This window comes from Solanum dulcamara, chromosome 9, assembly GCF_947179165.1.
Source record: "Solanum dulcamara chromosome 9, daSolDulc1.2, whole genome shotgun sequence".
Taxonomy (NCBI): Eukaryota; Viridiplantae; Streptophyta; class Magnoliopsida; order Solanales; family Solanaceae; genus Solanum; species Solanum dulcamara.
In genome coordinates, this window is record NC_077245.1 from 15,163,689 (window position 1) to 15,184,494 (window position 20,806).

At 35.5% G+C, this 20,806-nt stretch overlaps 1 protein-coding gene across 1 annotated transcript; it reads left to right on the forward strand.

Moving 5' to 3' along the window:
* The first annotated feature begins 2,299 nt into the window (after positions 1-2,299).
* LOC129903059 (small RNA degrading nuclease 5) lies at positions 2,300-20,685 on the forward strand. The gene is made up of 14 exons (XM_055978539.1): positions 2,300-2,481; positions 3,308-3,364; positions 3,454-3,519; positions 6,256-6,389; positions 6,505-6,617; positions 10,362-10,490; positions 10,578-10,648; positions 11,555-11,614; positions 12,511-12,566; positions 15,144-15,204; positions 15,372-15,636; positions 18,251-18,438; positions 18,532-18,827; positions 20,293-20,685. Exons 1-14 carry the CDS (start codon positions 2,386-2,388, stop codon positions 20,414-20,416), a joined length of 1,716 nt encoding a protein of 571 aa, XP_055834514.1. The 5' UTR covers positions 2,300-2,385; the 3' UTR covers positions 20,417-20,685.
* The last annotated feature ends 121 nt before the right edge of the window (positions 20,686-20,806 follow it).

Below are 20,806 nucleotides of genomic sequence, written 5' to 3' on the forward strand. Positions count from 1 at the left end.
TCCTATCTCAAGCTATTATGGATCTTTGAAATGAATGGTGGGTTATTTGAAGTGTGTTTTGAATTGACTCAATTGATAATGTTTATGCATGGTCCTTTTGAAAAGCATGTTTGAAAAATGAATTGAATAGAACCCACCTAGTTTTACTATGTTTCCAATGAAGTTTGACTTGAAAGCATTTGACTCCAAATGAATGTTTATGAAAGCAATGTCTATGTTCAAAAATAGAGTCTTATGAAATGAAAGGGTGATGAAATGATATGAATGAATGATTATTTATGAAATAAGGACAATTCTAAGAGGTGAGTACCCGAAATATAAGGCTTGGAGGTGAGTACCCAAGTCTAAGCACTAGGGGTGAGTGCCCGGTTCACACAACCGCTTAGTTGATCCACTCAGGCATGACGGAGTCTACCTTGGCAAGTAGTATCCCCCTTTTTTCGGTGTAGGGTAACATCGGGATTCCATGTTATAACTCACATGGTTTATGTCGGTTAGCGGTCTCTCTCACAAAGGTACAAGGTCCCTCTCTTAATGTTTAAGATATTTCATATGATGTCTAGTATATCTATCACAAAATAAAGTATGTGATCTCTTTAAGTTAAAGATTTCTTTCAAAAGGTTTATGATATACTTATTTACGATTCATGGTACTTTACAAGTATATGATTTATTATAATGACTTATGATTACCTCTATAATGTTTAAGTTTCTTTCATGATTCATGATGGTTTCTATATTTCATTGACTAAGCTTCATAACTTCAAATGGTATTTCAAATGATTGCAGGTTCTAGCATGGTCCATTGCATCACCTTATTGTATCATGATATATTGCATTGCATGCTCACATACTTAGTATATTCAAAGGACTAACACATACTTTTGCCTACATGATATCACCATGTAGGGACCGGTGTTCCTCCTCCTCTACGAGGTTAGTTTGGATCACTTGAAGACTACTTTTGGTGAGTTCCCATGTTTCGAGAACAATACTCCTCCCCTTTCTAGCCTATGTTATGTTGAGACATTAAGATACTTATTTTTGGTACTTCATTGTTATTATATTTGAGAGTGAGTCAGGGACATGTCTTAGCCCCCGCCAAGTCTAAAGGTAGTTGTTGGACATATGTATGATGAACCTTGGTTATTATGATTCGTGTTATAATGATCTCCCATAGTCTCTCTTTCCCCTTTTATTTTCGCTGTTATTAATGCCATTACGATTGAAAAGGCTAAATGAATGCTAAGAGGTTTGTTTGAGATATTCTTGGATTTCTCATTCGCCGTGTCACGTCTAGGCCATAGGCTTGAGTCGTGACAGTTTATATTAACGAAATTCATGCCTCAGTGAAATTAGATTTTTAACTCATTTTTTAGTTGTTTCACTTTCCCCACTACTTTTTCTTCAGATTCTCTTACTAAAAAAAAGCCTTAACCTCAACGATTAAAATAAAATTCACGAGAAAAAAAAATATAAGTCATAATTTTATTCAATGAAAGATAAAAGGAACATATTATTGCCACTAATAGCTTGAATATGCTAAAATTTATTATAAAGAGAAAACAATTATTATCCGTTAGATGTGGGAGAGATTTATTTATATTTAGTAGAAACGAATTTTTGCAATGAGAATAAAATTCAAAGTTTTCTCTCACATGTTTCAATTCTACTCCAACGACTTTATTGAAGGGAATTTGTTTAATTTTTCAGAAGTTGAGATTTATAAAATGGTAGACTTGTAAAAAAAATAATAACTTTTTTATTTTGATTAATTTTATTATTCTGTTTATTTTATTTTACGTAGAGAAATTTGAGCAATAAGATCAAATTTCTTATTTTTCTTTTGTATGAAAAATAAATAAAAAAATCCGCGATAATTATGAACTGTTAACAGCTAAAGAAGAGAATATAGCATATTCAAGTCATTAACAACAATTATATGATTGATTTTATCCTTTATTTACTAAAATTAGGACTTATATCTTCTTTTTTCTCATTAATTTTATTTTGAATAATTGAGATTATTGTTCTTTTTATAAGAGTAATTTGAAGAAAAAGTAGCGGAGAGAGAAAAATAACTAAAAAAACAAGTTAAAAATATAATTTTAGGAAGACATGAGTTCAGCTAATATAAACCTAAACTATTTATATTTAAAAAATCACAAAGACTAGACCTGATAAATTTTTGAATATATATACTTGAATGATAAAAATTGATAAGTATATAATTAATAGACTAAAATATATAAGTGTATAGGTAACGCATTAAATATGATAAATTTTTGAATAAGAAGTATATAAGAAGGACCCGACCCTAACGAAATATTCCTCCATGTTTGCTTCCATCGTTCTCTCTCTCTCCTTCTCTCTGACTGACTAACAATGAGTTGTGAGAAGAGGAAAGCAGAAACCCCTGACGAACAGAAAACCAGCAAAGACCATAAAGCCAACTCCTTCTTTGATGTTTACGGCCCTGAGGTCCTTTACTCTAATGCTTTTTTCATCTTATGTGTATCTGTTGTTTATTTAGAAAAAAAAACTTCTTTAATGGAGTACAAAGGTTCTACTATTATATCATGAATGTGAATTCATTTTGCTTATAAATCGAAATGGGTCTCTCTAAAAAGGTCTGAAATAGTTATAGCACAACTTTTCTTGATTTTTGTTGTTGTTGTTATTGTTGTTGGGTTTCGCGAATAATTTGAATTTCATGGGTGAAGAGGAAAAATATAGTAAAGGGAGAATTTATTTGTGGAGCTTGTGGGTTGAGTTAATTTAATTGGGTTGTGTTTGGTAGAATTTTAATTGGTAAACTTGAAGAAAGAGGAGATTTTTGCTGACGAAAATTTAGTTTTATGAGGACATATGGTTTTGATAGTGGGTTGGGTTCAATGGAAATTGGTTATACATGCATTAATTTTGAAAAATAACTAGTCCTGATAGAAGCCCAAAATGTAGAAAAGAGAGATTAAAAAAGAGAGAAAAGAAAGTATCTTTTTTAACTGATAAAAGAAATATCTTTCGTGATTTGCAGATTGAGTTCATTTAAGTGGGTTATATCTTGAAGAAGAGGAATATTTTTGGGAAACTTAAGATTTGTATTAGTGAAAATTTGGAACGCTGCAGTGACATACTATTCCTGTTGTCAGCATCATTTTCCATTTGGCGATTGCTAGTTATTTTTCTTCTGGTGACGATGGTTATGTTGTAGAATTAATTGTGTCCGATCCATTATTATATGTTATTGTGCAAGACTAACTATAATGTCTGTGTGAGTGGTATTCAAGTTTTGATTGTGGTGCAGGCGAGAGCAGATATTGTTTTTAACAAACCAGAAGCCAACTCAACCTTGAATCTTCAAGTATGTTTGTAACATTCTGATCGTGGTTAATTGTTCTTATTTTACAAGAGGTTAGAGCTTGATTTATCATGCTTTATGTGACAACACAGGACGTGCAAGGGCTTGTCACCTGGGTTCTTGCTGATGGGTTCATGCCATCATGGGTTTTTATCAAAGTAATGTATTTCATTCCCTTTTTATCAAAGTAATGTATTTCTTTGCATGTTTTCCACATGTCTTTATATCTGTATCAGATGCACAAACACCTCAGTTTTTTGGAATACGCCGATGAAAATCTGGTGAGGACAGTTTGAGCTGTCCTTACCTTGAGATTTATCATTCAATTTGGTCCATTTTAAGGATTCATTGCTTACTAGATTATTTGAATATTTGATACAGATATATAAATAACCTCAGCCAGCAATGATTCTTTGCTAGGTGATTTGGATTATACTGAAAATGGATATTTAATTGCTCATTTGCATCTCCATACTAGATAGGTGATGTAGATTTTGCTAGTAAGGCACATTATGGAATTAGACACACATAATCGAAGTCTAGGTGTGTACATGGTTATATAAATAAAAAATGGAGTATCTGATATTGTGAAATTTTGTACCGTTAGATTCACTTTCTGACCCACCTGTCCGAAAAGAATCAAATCCTGTCTCCTTTCTTGTCTCTTCTTGACACATGGAATGAAGAAATCGAAGATTGCTCAAAATAGTGAGAACAATGTAAAAACATCAAAAGATCATTTTTTACAAAGGTAGCAAGTTTGTATATAAATCTTCAGCACTAAGGCTGGGATCCCAAATATTTACATCACAGAGCTACATACAACTGAGTAGGCTCAGCAACCAAAAAAAGAAAACCTATCTCTAGGTTCATCTTACAAGAATCCTAAGATGTCTACAATTGCTACAGGATCATCTATATAATCAGAACTGCACCAATAGCAAAAAATGATAATGCAGTTCATTTAATCCTATGTAAAGGACTACTAATACTTTCAAAACATCTTGAATTTCACTCCTTCCAAATGGTCCACCATATCACTGCTGGGACAATTCTCCATCTGTTTTTGTCAGTGCTACCATTTCCCTCATTGTTCCAGCTTACAAGAGCCTGACCTGCCCTCTCAGGCATAGTCCACTTTTACTTTCTGGAAAGCTTCTTCTTCCGTTGAAGTTCTATTCTGCCGAACACTATCAAACTCAGTAATTCTGGTGAGCAGTTCCTTTTTTTTTTTTCTAGATTCCCATATGTTCTTGCACTCCATTCTTTCACTTTGGACTTTAGAGGTTTTAGCTTGGAAGCTAAAATATAGTCAGTCTTCCCTTCAAATACAAAGGATGTCCACCATTCTTTGATTCTTTCATTAAAACCGTCAGTCTCCAGCCACCACCCTTCAAACTTAAAATAGGATTTTGTGTGAATCTAGCTTCCACTTGTTAGTGCAATTGGTGTATGATCTGAGCATACTCTGGGTAAAATCTCTTGCTTCACATCGTTGAAAATTTCCCCCCATTCAGTAGAATATAGTATTCTGTCAATTCTAGATGCGCTTCCCTGTTACTTCCCTTAGTCCAGGTGTTTACTTCCCCTGGTCCAGGTGTATTCCCCTCATTCCAATTGAGTATCAATCAATTCCATGTCCTCAATTACATCAGAGAACTCATTCATGTATGCCGAGGTTTTGGAGCAGTTCTTTTTCTCAGAGTCATTTTTGAAAATGTTGAAATCACCTTTCCAAACCCAAGGTCCTGTGAATAAGCTCCTTACAGCCCCTATTTCCCACCAAACTTCCTGTCTTTCCATATTGCAAGTTGGGTCATAAACACCTGTCATATACCAAGCAAAATCATTTACTCTTGACTTGAAGCTACAAGTCAGAGTATACAATCCTAAAGATCATTTTTTTATATGTTCTTTTGGTGTGAGGAAAGAATACCATGCTGTTTAGATAGTTGGACAAATGTGAATGACTCAGTTAAGTCACATTGACAACTTGCAAATATCTTCTCACTCGGACTTGGTGTTTTAGTTATAGAAATTATTGACCTATCAAAAAGGGAAAAAAGAAAAATAAATTCAATTTTGGACCTATTTCTCATCTTGGGTATTCACTTGTCGGTATGTATAGCAATTACTTAAATGCATTCACAAAGGTTCATCTGTATACTTACTTCCCTTCATTTAGTAATGTGCATTCTTAGACTCAGCTTTACACTTTATTTCCTAATTATTGTGGTTCCTATTTTATTCTCAAAAAAATTAATGTGGTTCTTATTTTTACTATTATGTCAGTGTGTGATGAGTTTGCAGATTCTGCCAGCAACACACATAGCTGCATTATCTTATATGTCATGTGAGTCATTAGGAGAATGACTATTGTTGTAAATACTGTTGAACTTTTTTTGGACTACGTCTGCTCTTTAGTTAGTTAGTAAGTTCTTGTACAGGAGCAGACACCTTCTTTTGCTGTAATTTTTTCCCTTGCATCTTCTTGATGTCTCCTAATGAAATTTCCGTCCTTCATCAAAAAAAAGAGAGTGAGTTAGTTGCAAAGATTATCTTACTTTCTTACTTGGCTTTCTCAAAAAAAAAGATTTTCTTACTTGAGCTTGAGCTCTCTTTGAAACATTATCCAATGAAATTTTGATAATACTAAGGAAATGGTTATGGTCTTACTTGCTATTGTCTCTTAAGTCATTAGCGATTCTAGGTGTTATATATCTTGAATTATTGATATACTTCACATTTGTAATTTGACGCACAGGGAGATAGAATTCTGTTAATGTGGATGTGTTTGGTTGCCTTTGGATGGTCCCCATCAATTTTCCAGTGAATAATATCTTCTTTAGAAGTTAAACACAGTTTCGACTGTTCCTCTCTCTTTTTGCGTGCAGAATAAGCCTTTGATCCCTAAAGTGGTAATGCTGTATGTCCCTGGCCTTGATGCATCTCTATATCTATCACAGTCTAAAGTGCTCAAAGGTTTCAAAGAATGCTGTGGTGTTCCGAGGCCAGTTTTAGCTCTCAGGTTGGTAATAGTTTGAATAATCAATATGTTACTCGTGTTACTTGTTTTTTTTGGTCACTCTTGTGTAAGTGGAAGTTATGTTTTCTTCTACTTATTAGTTTTTTTTTCATGGTAGTTGTGTATCAGATGGAAATCAGACAATAGATGCACTTCTCACGTGCAAATCAAAGAGGAAAAGGAAAGTAGCTGATCACATTTCACCGAAAATTACCCAGTCATCTGAACAAGGTCCGAATCTGATCCAAGAAAAACTTTCCAGAAGTCTTTGTTGCAAGTCTGCTATTTTGATTTCATTTCCTGTTAATTAGAGGTTCATTTTCTTGTGGAAGGAGGTCTAGAAATGACATGTCTGTAATGCAGGCACCATCTCCTCCAACTATATATCAGCAGGATTGCTATGATCTGTGTTGTTTTATAAATTTGTCTGCACCTGTCTAAGATCTATGTATGATACACCTTTTTTGTCCTAGAAGTTTTGGAAAAGTATCATGGATGGTTTCTGCTAGAATGTTTAGAGAACTGGGTGAAAATTGCCCTTTTCTGATCAGTTAAAAATATTTCATCAAAAGTAAATGGGCGAAGCCAGTGTACAAGGGGGCAGGGGCATACCAAATAGTAAAAAGACCTAAGCGATTGTTTTCTACGAAAGACACCCAATCTTCAATACAATAAGGAACCGCGAGGTTGCACCAAAAAGAAATGAGGGATAAGAGGCTACTCCTTAACTGTACAATATTCATCTCTACATCCTCAAAAGCTTTTCTATTTCTCTCTCTCCATACAACCCACTTCAGTGCAAGTGAGGTGACGCTCGAAGCTAAATGTTGTCTTCTTCTTTTCCTGCGTCTCCCACTGACCATTAACCCTTTAATTGGGCCTGAATCGCCCAATAGATTCCAAACCATGTCAAGATTTCCCACCATAACCTCGGAGGAACTGGAGGTGGCACTAGAGGTGGAGCTGGGGGTCCTGTAAGGCTCCTGAGGTGGTAAGGATCCTGGAGGGGACTCAGAAGATGTCTCCCTCTTGGCGTAATGTGGAGATTGTGGTGGGAAATGGAAGAAAACTGATTTCTGGGAACACTGATTGGCCAGAATAGCCTGAAGTTCAGCTTTCCTGTTTTGTACACAACTCAAAAGCAGGTTATGATCAATCAAATGTGGAGTTAACAAAGATGGGATTTAATTTTCAGAAGAGCCTTTAATGATTGGGAAGTTGGGGCATTATCTACATTGTTAATTTACTGGAATCTTTTGCTGCTTATCTGACTGTCCAGACAGACTTAGATGGAAGCTGAATAGCAAAGTGATTTTCTCAGTTAAATCTGTATACTTAAAGTATACTTGAAGCTGAATCAAAGAGGCCCTGAGAATGTGTATTGGCCTTGGAAACAGGTTTGGAAAGTGAATATATTAGTGAAGGTGTCATGTTTTGTCTGGCTGGAAATTAGGAAAGCATGCTTAACCCAAGAAAAATTACAAAGAAGAGGTTTTTTGAAGATACTAGCAGTTCTAGCCAGAAAATTAGGATGAATTGTCTTAGTTTGTTCTTTTTTTTGTGTGTGTAAACAGAATGTGGGGGGAAATAGGGGACCTGGTAGATCTATTAGGCAATATTTGAGATTATAGGCTTATGGATGGGTCTTTATACTTTTTTGGGATCTGTAAAACTCTTAACTTAGCATCTTTTCTGGTGTTAAGTTTTTCTTTTAATACAACTGTTACCTTACTCAAAAAATGAAAAAAGAATGAGTATTATGTAACACAAACATTAAAGTAAAATAGTTGGAATTAAACAGAGTTACATGAGTATTATGCTATAGGAAGATATCTAACAAGATGATAGACAAGTTCCATAGAGCGGTTGTGAGACTAGTAATGTTATATAGGAGTGAATGTTGAGCCTCTAAGATCAATATACATTCACGAGTGCAGATGTTAAAGATGGATGAGACACGCTAAACTGGATATGATTAGAATAACATATGTGATCTGACAAACACGATAAGTAGCATAAATAGAGGATAATTGGAGAAATACATCTGAAAGCCTAGGTATGACTATGATTGTTATAGTGAAAACAATAGCAAACATACCCAACGTGATCCCACAAGCGGGGTTTGGAGAAGGTGGGGGTGTACGCAGACCGTACTCCTATCTTGTGTGAGGTAGAGTGGTTGTTTTTGATTACTGTGATTGTTGAAGGTGATAAAAGAGGATGAGGTAGAACTAAAAATACAGAAAAGAAAGTTATTTCGGAAGATTTAAAATCTTTCGGAATGGATGCATGTTTGGGTAAGAATATAACACATGATAACAATTAATCCCCACATAAAACAATACTAACTAGCTGGAATTAAACTACTTGTTTCTGCATGGGTATGCCCGAGATTCATTTAAAATACACAATGAAATTGATTTAAATGAATAAAGAAGATCATAAAACTGACCCCAATCAACTGATCTAAAAATAGGAAAGAAAAATAACAACCCTGGCAATGTGGGTTAATGCTTACTTGATTGATTGGGTTAGTTATATTGTTGGAGGAATAAATTGAAAAGTAACTTCCTTCCCTCTGCCACTCTCTTATGTTGTTTTTCTGTAATACCCAATTTGGCAGGCACTTCTTAGGCCTCATTTGTTTGCACTTACTCGCGGTCTGAATCTGAATGGTTTACATTGGGATTTAAGTGCTTATTTGGTTTGAATAGGTCTTAATCATTAAGATTTTGAACAAAGTCTTATATTAAAAGGTATTTTTGTTTGGATAATTTTCATAATCACTCTATTTGCAACTTCTCACCACCACCACTAACCAATAATCATCTCTGGTATCACAACCACCATTATCACTTTCATCCACAGCCTCATCGCCAACCACTAACCACCACTGCTTCCAACAACTACTATCAGTCGCTACTACACTTACGACTTCCATCATTTTAATCATATCCACTGCCACCACCACCTTTGTCACTACCGTCGCCACCTTCATCGCCACCTTCACTGCCACTATCAATCACTCTCACCACTGTGCCCAATCCCTACTACCAACCATCTCCATCATCACAACTAGCACCTATGCCAACTACCACCAACACCATTGTCAACCACCACATATTTTTCAGCCACCACCACCAACTCTACCAACTACTAAATTCAACCAATTCCACCATCACAACCATCACCACCACTACCAACCGCCATTATCATGCTAGTCATTACAACACCAACTATCTCCACCATCATGACTATCATCACCACCGTTAATTGCCACTAGCTCCATCATCACCACCACTACTGCCACTACAAACCATGTCCACCCATCACTAGTGAACATAAATGTTATTTAATCAAATAATGATTTTATTAAATTTATATATTTTTCTAATATTTTATTACTTTTTAGTTGAATTGTATATTTATTATGTTTTAAAATAGATAAGTTATGCACATTCAGATATTGAAAAAAAAAACAATTTTAACCATTCAGTGCTCAAAGACCAACTTTAAAACAAATCTTTCGGTGTTTAGATCCAGTGTTATCAAAGGCGCTTAAGCCCTAAAGCGAGGCTCAAAACGTGTTGAGGGTTTCATCTCGCTTGTTGTGCGCTTCAGTGTCGTCATCAAGGCTCTAAGACATACTTTTCCTTGTGAATGAGCATTTCCTAAAGAGACGACGCTAAATCATTGATATTTCACTTGATCGTAAAAACAATCAATTTCTTTTTCCATATATTTGTTATTTATGCTTATAATTATTAGTCTTGGACTAAACATGTATATATTTGTATGTTTTCTCTATTTGCACGCTTTCTCAATAAAGCCCACAAACCTTAGAGCTTTTTTGCGCTTTTCGCTTTTGATAACACTGTTTAGATCTAGAGATGACATCTTAATCATTTAGATGTGCATTCAGATGTGATCTTAATGCAGACAAATGGGGCCTTCATCATCCTCTTATTTATGCAGGTGCTGAGGCTCCCAATAAGGAGACTGTGTCCTTTGCAGACCTCAAGAAGGATATACCATTTCCCCTTAGTTATTACACACTTTCGGACAAGGAACTAGAAGAAAATGGATACTGTTATGAGCAACAAGGTGACATGCATTCCAAGAACTTGAAATTTATTGAATTACTAGGTTAAGATTATTGACAGTTGATCTTGGTATTTCATTACCATGTAGAATTTCTTTCAACGCTTCCTGCTCCTTCAGGAACACCTCCACATGAAGTTTTGGCCCTTGACTGCGAGATGGTAATTTAACAACAATTTGTTCAACTTTATTTGTTCACCACAATGTTGTGATTTAGTATTTAAACGTACTTATATTGCATAATCAATGCTGTCTTCTATCTTCATTTCCTTACTCCTTAGATATAAATATTGGAGAGGATGAGAGCATTTTAATTATGACAGGTAGTCATGTTTTGGATGAGATATGATTTACAGTAGCTTAACTATTTACTGCATATATGTTTCTTTGACTAGGTTGGTGATGGGAGGAGATGTTGGTTTATGTGATTTAATAGTGATGTTTACTCCTTAGATATAAATATTGGAGAGGATGAGAGCATTTTAATTATGACAGGTAGTCATGTTTTGGATGAGATATGATTTACAGTAGCTTAACTATTCACTGCATCTAGGTTTCTTTGACTAGGTTGGTGATGGGAAGAGATGTTGGTTTATGTGATTTAGTAGTGATGTTTATAGTATATAAAATATCAGTTTTGAAGTAATGGTACTAAAAGTTGTGCTCAGACTAGTTGGACTTGGAGTTCTGAAGATGGTAGAAGAAAGAGTTCTGAAGATGGTATGAGAAGTATATACATCCTTTACTATCAGTGTGTTCCACTGCAAATAGTCGTTGTTTTGAACCTCAAATGTGGTCTGTCTTATCTATGCTATTCAATGGTATAAAGGGTCTTCTGCTGCTTGCCATTGCGTATACATTTTATACCAAAACAATAACTTGTAATGTATATTCTTTGGACAGGCTGACTGTATATTATGCTTGCTGTTCTTAATTTGTTTCTCTAACATAGTTACCTTTTTTTAATTTTTTATAAAGTTATATTTACTTGTTTGTCATTGTTCTTTAAACTGGAAGCTTTGCATACAAATCTCATTTCATTTTGGTAAAAATATATGTTTTTGTAGTGTATTACAAGGGAAGGCTTTGAGCTTACCAGAGTGACATTAGTGGATGTTGAAGGACAGGTTTGCTTCGTCTTATTTCTTTTCTTGCTCTATTTTTTGTCCCACACTTGCATTACAATGAGGTAATCTATCTTTTGCTTTAATAGTTCCATTTTCTTCAAAACTGTTTCCTGATCATGTATTTTGTCCATAGCTAGTTTTTTGACTATGTAAAAAATGCCATTTGCCTTGATCTTTTTGATGTTCTATTGTTTTTTGGTCCTTCTGAGGGGTGGTCCTTAATTAGTTTTTATGAACCAGCCTTGTCAAAAAGCTTTTATTTTAAATATGATCCAGCTGGCATATATGCTGAGATCATTTATTTGTATAGTTGAACACTGTCATGATCCAAGCATCTTTTTTCATTAAAAATCTAACAAGTCAGCTAAGTTGTGCGGGTTCTTCACTTTTCGGATTCTCCAAAATACACTACTTTTGGAGAATCCGACACACACCCGTTGTCATTTTTTGAATAGTCCGAGCAACATAGCAAGTCACACACATATATACTGTCATTATCATTTCAATGCTTAACTAGTTCAATGAATCGTCTATATCCTTCCCGCTCTATCTGGGCCTGCTGCATTACTTTAGAATGAATCAACCTGCATATATATTGGGATTGTTGATTTGTATAGTTGAACCCTGTAGTTGTCCAGGCATACTTTTGAACATATGTAACAAGTTAGCACATATATATTGCCCTTTGTACGTGTTTGGGCGAATTTGACGGTCTTTTTTTCTTCTTTTATCCTCCTGTATGGCCATCAAAAGTCTCAACTTGATCTCAAATGTACCTCCCTGGCCTGTTACACGAGATTTTGATGCATGATTAATTGTATCATGGTCTTTCAGATGATATTAATAGGCTACTTCTTTTTCTGTGTCGGGGGGCTAATATCATCAACCATTTGCAGGTTATGCTGGATAAATTGGTCAAACCATCAAATGACATTGTTGACTACAATACTAGGTACTTTTTATGTATGATAACTTCTAAATTTACTTTTGATCACACATGCTAAAAATATACCCCTCTTCCATTTTATGTGACACTAATTTCTTATTTGTCCGTTTTAAAGAGAATGACACCTTTCTAATTTGGGAAATTATTTAATTTTAAACAAGTTTCAAAAGTATTGTAGCCACAAAAATCTATTTCATGCTTAAGACCACAAGTTTCAAGTCTTCCTTTTTACCTTAAGATCCATACTGAGACAAACTATGTTAGTTAAAGTGTAATGGATGGAGTAGCAGATTAGAGAATCAGCGGTTTAAGACCGCACATTTCAAGTTAGATTCACCTGTTAATAGTATCAACATTTTTTTAGATTTTGTTAGTTCCTTAGCTTTATCTTAGGTTACTTGTACTAGTGCTGAAATGTTGTTTGCCTTTCTGCACCGGAGCTAATTGGTCACACCCACTAAATGATAATCTTAAATTTATCAAAAAGTCTTCCTTTTTTCCTTAAGCTCCGTACCGATTCAAACTCTGTCAGATAAATTGGAATGGATGGAGTAGCTGTGGAATTTGCTTTTCAGTGATGTTCAAATGGTGTATCCAAGTCTAAAGCATTGCAAAAGTTAAAAATATCTTTTAAAGGTTAAGTTGGGTCTAAATATATAATTTATGAGCTGAAATTGAAAATTTGCTAGTATGCTCTCCCAATTGTTTCAAAGGAATTCAGTTTAGGCGGGAATGCCTATTGTAACTCAAATGGATCTTGTGGTTTAGTATGCCTGAAGCCAATCTTCAACTCAGATGGCCTAGACTTTGATATCATCGGAGCTGGATTTAGTGCTTCTTTGACTTTTATTTGATCTTTATCAATCAAAGGAATGCCTTGCATGTCAAATTTTCATGCTTGATTTAGCAAGAGTTGACTACTTTTACCCTTTTGATGTTGAAGAAGTCCTGTAAATTCGTTAATTGGATAAATTCTGTTGTGTATTTAGTATTTTCCTGAGCGCAAAATTTTTAGTTTAAGGTAATAGTCAGAACTACCTAGTATAGTCCATAGAAAAGGGTACTGACACGATATACCATTTTTTGATAAGGGAACCAAGCCAAGATATATCTTGGAATAGATTATTTTTGCTTCTTCTGTTTCTCTTCTTTTTATCTATATTATAATGATAATGATCGGGCTAGTGTGTGTGCACCTCGACTATTCCACCAAGTACTTGCTACATCCAACTAGGTCATGTACTGAGTAACTCTGTCCTCCAAAGCTTAGGCAGATCGAAAGATCACTCATCTTGTTTTGTTTATGTTGGGATTTGAACCTTGGTCACTAAGGTATGCACCCACTTCATTTAGGACTATACCGCATCCTTGTCTGTTATTTCTTTCTCTATTATCTTTTAAGTTTTTCGCAATTTGCAGTCTCTCACTGCCACTAGTAATGGGAAGTGTCTTGTAAGACGGAAAGAATCAAGGAAGGGAAAAAGACGCAGAAAGAAAAAAGAATAAGAAAAGGGAACCAAGAAAAAGATATTAACTAAAGAATAGAGCTTCATAGCCAGGGTTTAATCTCTCTCCGCAGCTTCCCCTTTTCAGTTTCTTGTGTTCTTTTAATTTTAACCTTTTCCTTTTAATCATTTTCCAATTCTACATTTGCCTATAAAATCTTTCTATTTCTCTCTCTCTCTTTCTATTGTCTCTTTCATTTTTCTCTTAGTATTTCCACCAACCTTATCTCCTATGGTAAATATTCTCAAAGTTTTAGAACTCCATTAAGATCAACTTGTCTCGCCTCAAACCACACTTTCCAAGCAAGGTACTCAAAAAATGGCAGGGGAAGGGCTATGTGGGTGGTGAAATCAGTGTGTGTGTTGGACTATAATTTTTATCTTCCTCTGTGTTTTTCTATTTTATTGTTATGGGGTAGAACAAGTGTAGTTCCATTCTCGGCTTAGTTAGGAACAATTTGGAAACAGAACTGGAAAGATGATTCAGAAGCAAACTGATGTTTAAGAATACAAAACTCAGCTCAAGGAATTTTTGGGGGCAACCGGGCAAGATAGCTGTTTTCTTCTCATTTTCTGCCTGTGTCTTAGTGTTGCTATCGATCTCTCATAGAACGAGAAGTTTCTGATTTATATTCGTAAGTTCATTTTTAAAGATCCATTCCCAAAGTTCAAGAGAAAGATGAGGGTTATTTCTTTTTTGGGGGGTGGGGGATGTCCAGAGGGAGTCTGACACAGCAGGAGTTCAACTTGCTGAACTGCGTGTTCTGATGTAGGCGAAATAAAATTTCTTGTTTTATAAGCTAAAATATTTGTTAAGCACAAAATTACTTAACGATGAAGAAAAAATAATATTTGTCTAAAAAGAGGAAGACAAAAATACTAAATAAACTCAGGGACTTACCTTCTCTCTCTTGAAATTCTTAGTCCTTCAGTCAGTTATGTATTTTGAAGAACTCTGTACATGAGTCTTTAACTTGAAAGGACATTTTTAGCTAGTTTGCAGTTTAGATATATGTTCTTCCTCTCTTTTCATTTAGTGATAATCTTGCTTTATGTTGAGCAATCTGAACTTTTGCAGGTATAGTGGAATTACATGTCAGATGTTGGATGATGTGACTACCACTCTAATAGATATCCAGGTTTATCACTAGAGCCTTTTGTTTGCTGACCTCTTTGACCCATTTTAGTATTTGGAAAAGAAGCAATCAGCATTAATAGTTTCTTGCAGATCTCTTGCATCTGCTTAGCAGACTGATTTGCTATACATGTCCTATTTGTTTTAGTTAACTATCTTTTCTTTCTTCAGGAGGAGTTCTTGAAACTGGTTCACAAGGAGACCATTCTGGTTGGGCATTCCTTGGAAAATGATTTGTTAGCCCTGAAGATCAGTCATAATTTGGTAATTGATACCGCTGTGTTGTATAAGCATCCAAGAGGATCCTACAAAGCTGCTCTTCGTGTTTTGAGCAGAAAATTTCTCGGCAGGGAGATACAGCACTCAGACACTGGGCATGATAGCGTTGAAGATGCAAAAGCTACATTGGAACTAGCACTACTAAAAATAAAAAATGGTAAGCTATATCCTTTTTTACACATGTTAATGCATCACTAAATATTGTGCATTCTAAACTCTTACGGCCCCTTTGGTTTGTATAGTGGAGACAAGAAAAAGGGAAGGGTGCAGGGTAAAGCTGATTGCATGAGATGAAAATGTCTTTTATGCCTTTTGCCTCTTGCCTTTTTTCCTTTCGGTTTCTCTTGGTCTCTCCTCATTAAGTTGGGCCTATAGATGCTCTGGCCAATGGCGGGTGTTAGCCTGTTTCTCCTGCCCATTGTCCTTTCTTTTTAAAAAAATTTGAAAGGTCTCCTCCATTCTTCTGTTAGGGGAAATCCAAGACTTGGTGTCTGGTGCCATCTCGGGCATCACTTCTGTTGACCCACATCTGCATTCTTCAGTGAAGGTAACAAAAAGAAATCCCCTTTCCACCTGTGACCTTTTTTAGATCACAATCTCCTTCAGCTTCTGAAGGGAATCTGGAGAGCAATGAAACATCTCCAAACCTAGAAATTTTCAGGCGGGCTGTTAGTCTTCTTAGTAGGTGATCTTCCGAACAATGTTTATAGCATTGTTAATTACGTCTGATCCATGCAGCAACGGGTGTTTTCGTCACTCAATTTTAGCCCACGTCCTCCAGTTGGTATTCTAGTAACAAAATAGTGGATACAACTATGCCTCAATTCTAAGCATGTTGGGGTGCATTCTATGAATCCTTACCAATCATTTCAGTCTCCTAAAGCTCATCTCAGGCTGATATTATACAAAATAAAAATAAAAAATAAAATTACGAGAAGCTATCTACATTTTACTGGCATATAAATTTCTAGCATATAATAAGTCTCTTGATAGGACTAGGACTCCTAGAAAACGGGGGACTTCAAGAAAACCTTCTAACATGGATAAAACATAGCTTGTTGTATAATTTCCTCAACTTGCACCTATTTCCTGTATACTCATCTTAACAAATGAGGTCCCTTTTCATCTAATATATAAAATTATGTAGCCCGCACCCCCCGGACGGGATAACACCACTTTATCTCGGGAAATGTACCACACGCCACTCATTGAGTGACACATGTCAAAAGTTTTAAAAAAAAAGAAACCACAAAAAAGAAGATTACCACCACTCGTTTCTCCAACCTCCCCTCAAGTCGCCGTCCAACTGCTGGACTATTATTTGACCACTATGAAAGACCCCAAGACACCCTTCTCTTTGATCTCCTCTAACAGCCCCATCACTAGTTGACGCCATAGAAGCCGGAAAAGGGTTATTTCTCGGTGTAGTTTTTACTGTAGCAGAAGAGCTACCATTTTCTTCCTTCTGCACCAGGTTCATCTGACGTCTCCCAGCAAACAGTAATTATCGTCCTTAACTTGCTTTTAGAGTCCCTCTTTTCTCCGAGACTCATGCATCACAATGGCTCTAGTCTCATTTACTGGTGCTGCCATTTCATTACCCTTTTGGGATTTATCAAAAACTGCATTGATGATTTCCTCAAGTTCTGTGATATCTTCATCTGGGATTTGCTCCACTATTGGACAAACCTCTGCCATTCCTCATCCGTGTCTCTACAATACACGAAATTTAGATACAACTCTTCAATTGGATATTGATCTTAAGAGCCATAGTGGCTTCAACTTTCCCAACTAAATTAATCCTTAATAAACCTGAGCAATTCCATTGCGAATTCCGATATAAACATCAAGAATTTCTGTGGTAACACAATCCATGGCATCAAGGACAAGAGGGATGATAGCAGAATCCTGTGTATTATTCAATTGGTGAGTTTTCTTTAGAGAAAATTGGGGAGAGGGGAGGATGTGTTCTGTCAAGGGGTGGTGATGGTGGTGGAGGTTGGGTTGAAAAAAAGGAAGATTTAAGACAAAGAAAATGGAAAAAAGTAAGATGAAAAATATTCAGACTTTGTGGATCATTTGATTAAATCTGACCATCCAATTTGTCGTTTTTTTTAAAATTCTAACCTCTTCATCACGTGTGAGAAGTGTTGGAAACAAAAAATGCTTGCCACATGTCAAAATTTATGGTGGTGGTGGGGTACTAGCTACGGAATTATCAAGTTAAGATGTGTAAGATGGGTGTGTAATCTCAATTAATTGGCATTGCCTATATTTGATCTTGAACATAGAAACTTAATGCTGCTCTTAGCCTCAGTATAACATGGATGCATTGATGCATGCTAAACACAGTTGTACCTAAATGGCCGCCCTGCATATCAGTCGTTTGCATAGTAGTTAGTGCTCTTGGACTAATTGCACCGCACCCAATGAAATATTAATGAGGCTTCTATGTAAATCGGAGGCAACTGTTAGTTCAAGCTTTTCGAGTACATTATACTAACACCAGATATACAAGCAAGCCATTCTTTTCTTTGAAATTGAAAAAAAGAAAAGAAAAAGAGAATGGCTTGTTTGTATACAAGCAAGCCATTGTTGTGCTTTCTTTCTCCAATCCCTGTTTACCTTCATTTTCTTTTCTCATGTCCTCAAAATGGAGTTCTTTTTGTGCTATTTATGTTGCTTATTATGGCCCATCACCAAATCTTTTTCGTTTTGCTTTTTGGATCAATGCATCCTAGACTTCATTGGGCTGTAACTTCCTGAACTAGGGCCTGATTTTGGCATACCTCCATCTCAACAATTATTGCGGCGGAAGCTTCTTTCAGTTCTGAGTGACTCTGGCAAAGTATCCTCAATCATTGATAATATATCCATAGCGAGGAGATATGCTGCTGAATTGTCCCATACAATTCCAGTATCATCTGACGATGAAGCTCTTTCAAAAGCCATTAAAGAGGTGAGTCAAAAGAATCTAATTTGTTATATTGTTCAAAAGCAGACTGATTAAGAATCTGAAAGCTCACTATACTGGCATCGCTTGTCTTGATAGGTCAGAAATGATAAGGTACAGTTTATCTGGACGCAATTTGCAGAGCTATATGCATACTTGAGGAAGCAAGCAGATGACTCTGAGGAGCTAAATAAAAAATTAGCAGAAATGATAGCATTGCTGACGTGTGAGAAACAGTCTAATTGCAGAAAAAGCATCAAATTTGATGTCACTCCTGAACTGAAGGATATATTAGGCCGCATGAATCGCAGAGTCAGGAACATTTACTCCAATCTTCCTCTAAATGCTATGCTTATTATTTGCACTGGTCATGGAAACACTGCAATAGTTCAAAGGTAAAATCCTCTTAAGCTGGATTGCACAAAACTCTTACTCCTCTCCTGAATCTGAAGTTTTGAACTGAGCAATGTTAGTCATTTACTGGGTTTTAGGGTCAAGATTTAGTTTTAGCCTCTATATATTCAGATGGCTGACCTTGTCTAAACTTTGGGACATCCCTCATAAATTTTTGATAGCTTAATGACATTTATTGACAAAAGTGAGAGTGATTCATGTATAGCAGTATGGAAGTTAACTTATCATAGTTTAGCATCAACTTGCGTGAAAAATTGCGTCTTTATTCACGCTGATTGCATGAACCCAAGGTCATAATCCATGTCTTTAAAGGCTTTTAGTAGTTATTAATTAATGGATACATGTGTTAGATAGTGTAATATTTCAAAAATATTAGAATTTTTAAATTTGTGATTGAAAAAGAATTCAAGATTTATCATTTTGTCTCATATTTTAGTATTACTTCATTCAACTTTCCTGTGATATTGTTGGATTTTTGAGATTTTTTTTTTATTGTAGCCCTTTAATTATTTTTTAACGCGATGTAAAAATCAATACTGGATCGCATAAAGTGTTTACATATGCCAAGATTATTATTATTGGAACAAATCGTTATCCAGCTCAAGAACAAACCCTTTTTTTGTATATACATCAGGTTTCAACACGAAAAAACAAATATCTAATGAGAACTATGATAATCCAGTTATTATTAATCATCTTGATACAATCCTGCATTATAATCCGCGTACAACTGTTCACAAACCAAATGTGTCCTTACTGCACTGTCTAGACAGGCAGTTTGCCTTACCAGATATAATGGTAGTATTCCATGCCAGAGTAGATGCAACCTCTCTGTTTCATAGGATCACAAAACTCACATGAAGTAGTCCTGCTAAACTTCAGTCGTCCAGTTTGACTACAGTATTGTAAAGACGGACATTCTTTTATAATCCGTTATGGTATAAAACTGCTATTTTGTTTATTCTTTATATAAATTTTTAAAAGTACTAAACCTGTTGGTTCTACCAGTGATTATTGCAGAGACCTTTTCTACATCATCATGAAGGGAAACATTTTTCCACCCTCCTGAGGCTCACTGTTTTTCTCTGTTATATGTTCTTTTTAAAGACTTTCTGCTATCTCTTTTTGTCGTTTATCTTCTTCCAATGGTATAGAACGTGCGTTTTTATATTACCAACTGTTTTTTACTCTGTGGTAGGTTGGCATGAACCATGTATAGTTCAGTCTATTTAAATATAAGTATTCCTAAACATGCCCTTCTATTAGTGTTTTTCTGCTACTGGTCCTCTATTGGTATTTGGGGAGGTCGGAAGTTTGTCCATTCTAATTCTGAGTGATTCAAATTTTACATTAGATTCTTAAATAAGTTGCCAGTCTTTTTGTAGATTTAAGGCCTGATAATATGTTATTGCTTAGCAAAACTTGCTAATTATTTCTTTTCCTCAGATTGAGGAGGATTTTGTCAGAGCAGACTGATGCCTCGATGTCCCGTGAGAACATTGTTAAACTCTTGGAGGAGTTGCAGGCGCAAGCCGAAGTTGGTTTGTGCTTTGTAGGTGTCAAACATTGATCATATTTCTCATCCGATCGGATTATATCTATATTCTAACTCTTATTGCAGGACCTTTATTAACCCGGTTTATCAGGGTAGAAATAGAATAGGAATCTGCAAGATGAGGCAATTTCCTATGAGGGGAATTTTTTGATGTAAAGTTGGGTCATTCATTATGTGTAAACTTGCATATGTAAGGTATCTTGTTGCCATTCATCATCTATGTGGCCGTTAACAAGGAACTGAACCAGATTATATTGTATGGCCAAGCTTGTATACTTTCTCTATGTACTATTTCTAGGTTATGTATGCAAATAATTAAAACCTGACTCATATTTCACTGGTATTGTTTGGTTCTTCTCTCATGGACGACCAATTGATGATTGAGGTGAAGACAAATTCCTCCAC

Coding starts and splice junctions, on each gene's coding strand:
- LOC129903059 (XM_055978539.1), top strand. CDS start 2,386: ATGAGTTGTGAGAAGAGGAAAGCAGAAACCCCTGACGAACAGAAAACC. Junction 3,365..3,453: donor ACTCAACCTTGAATCTTCAA/GTATGTTTGTAA, acceptor GTGACAACACAG/GACGTGCAAGGGCTTGTCAC. Junction 10,649..11,554: donor TGGCCCTTGACTGCGAGATG/GTAATTTAACAA, acceptor ATGTTTTTGTAG/TGTATTACAAGGGAAGGCTT.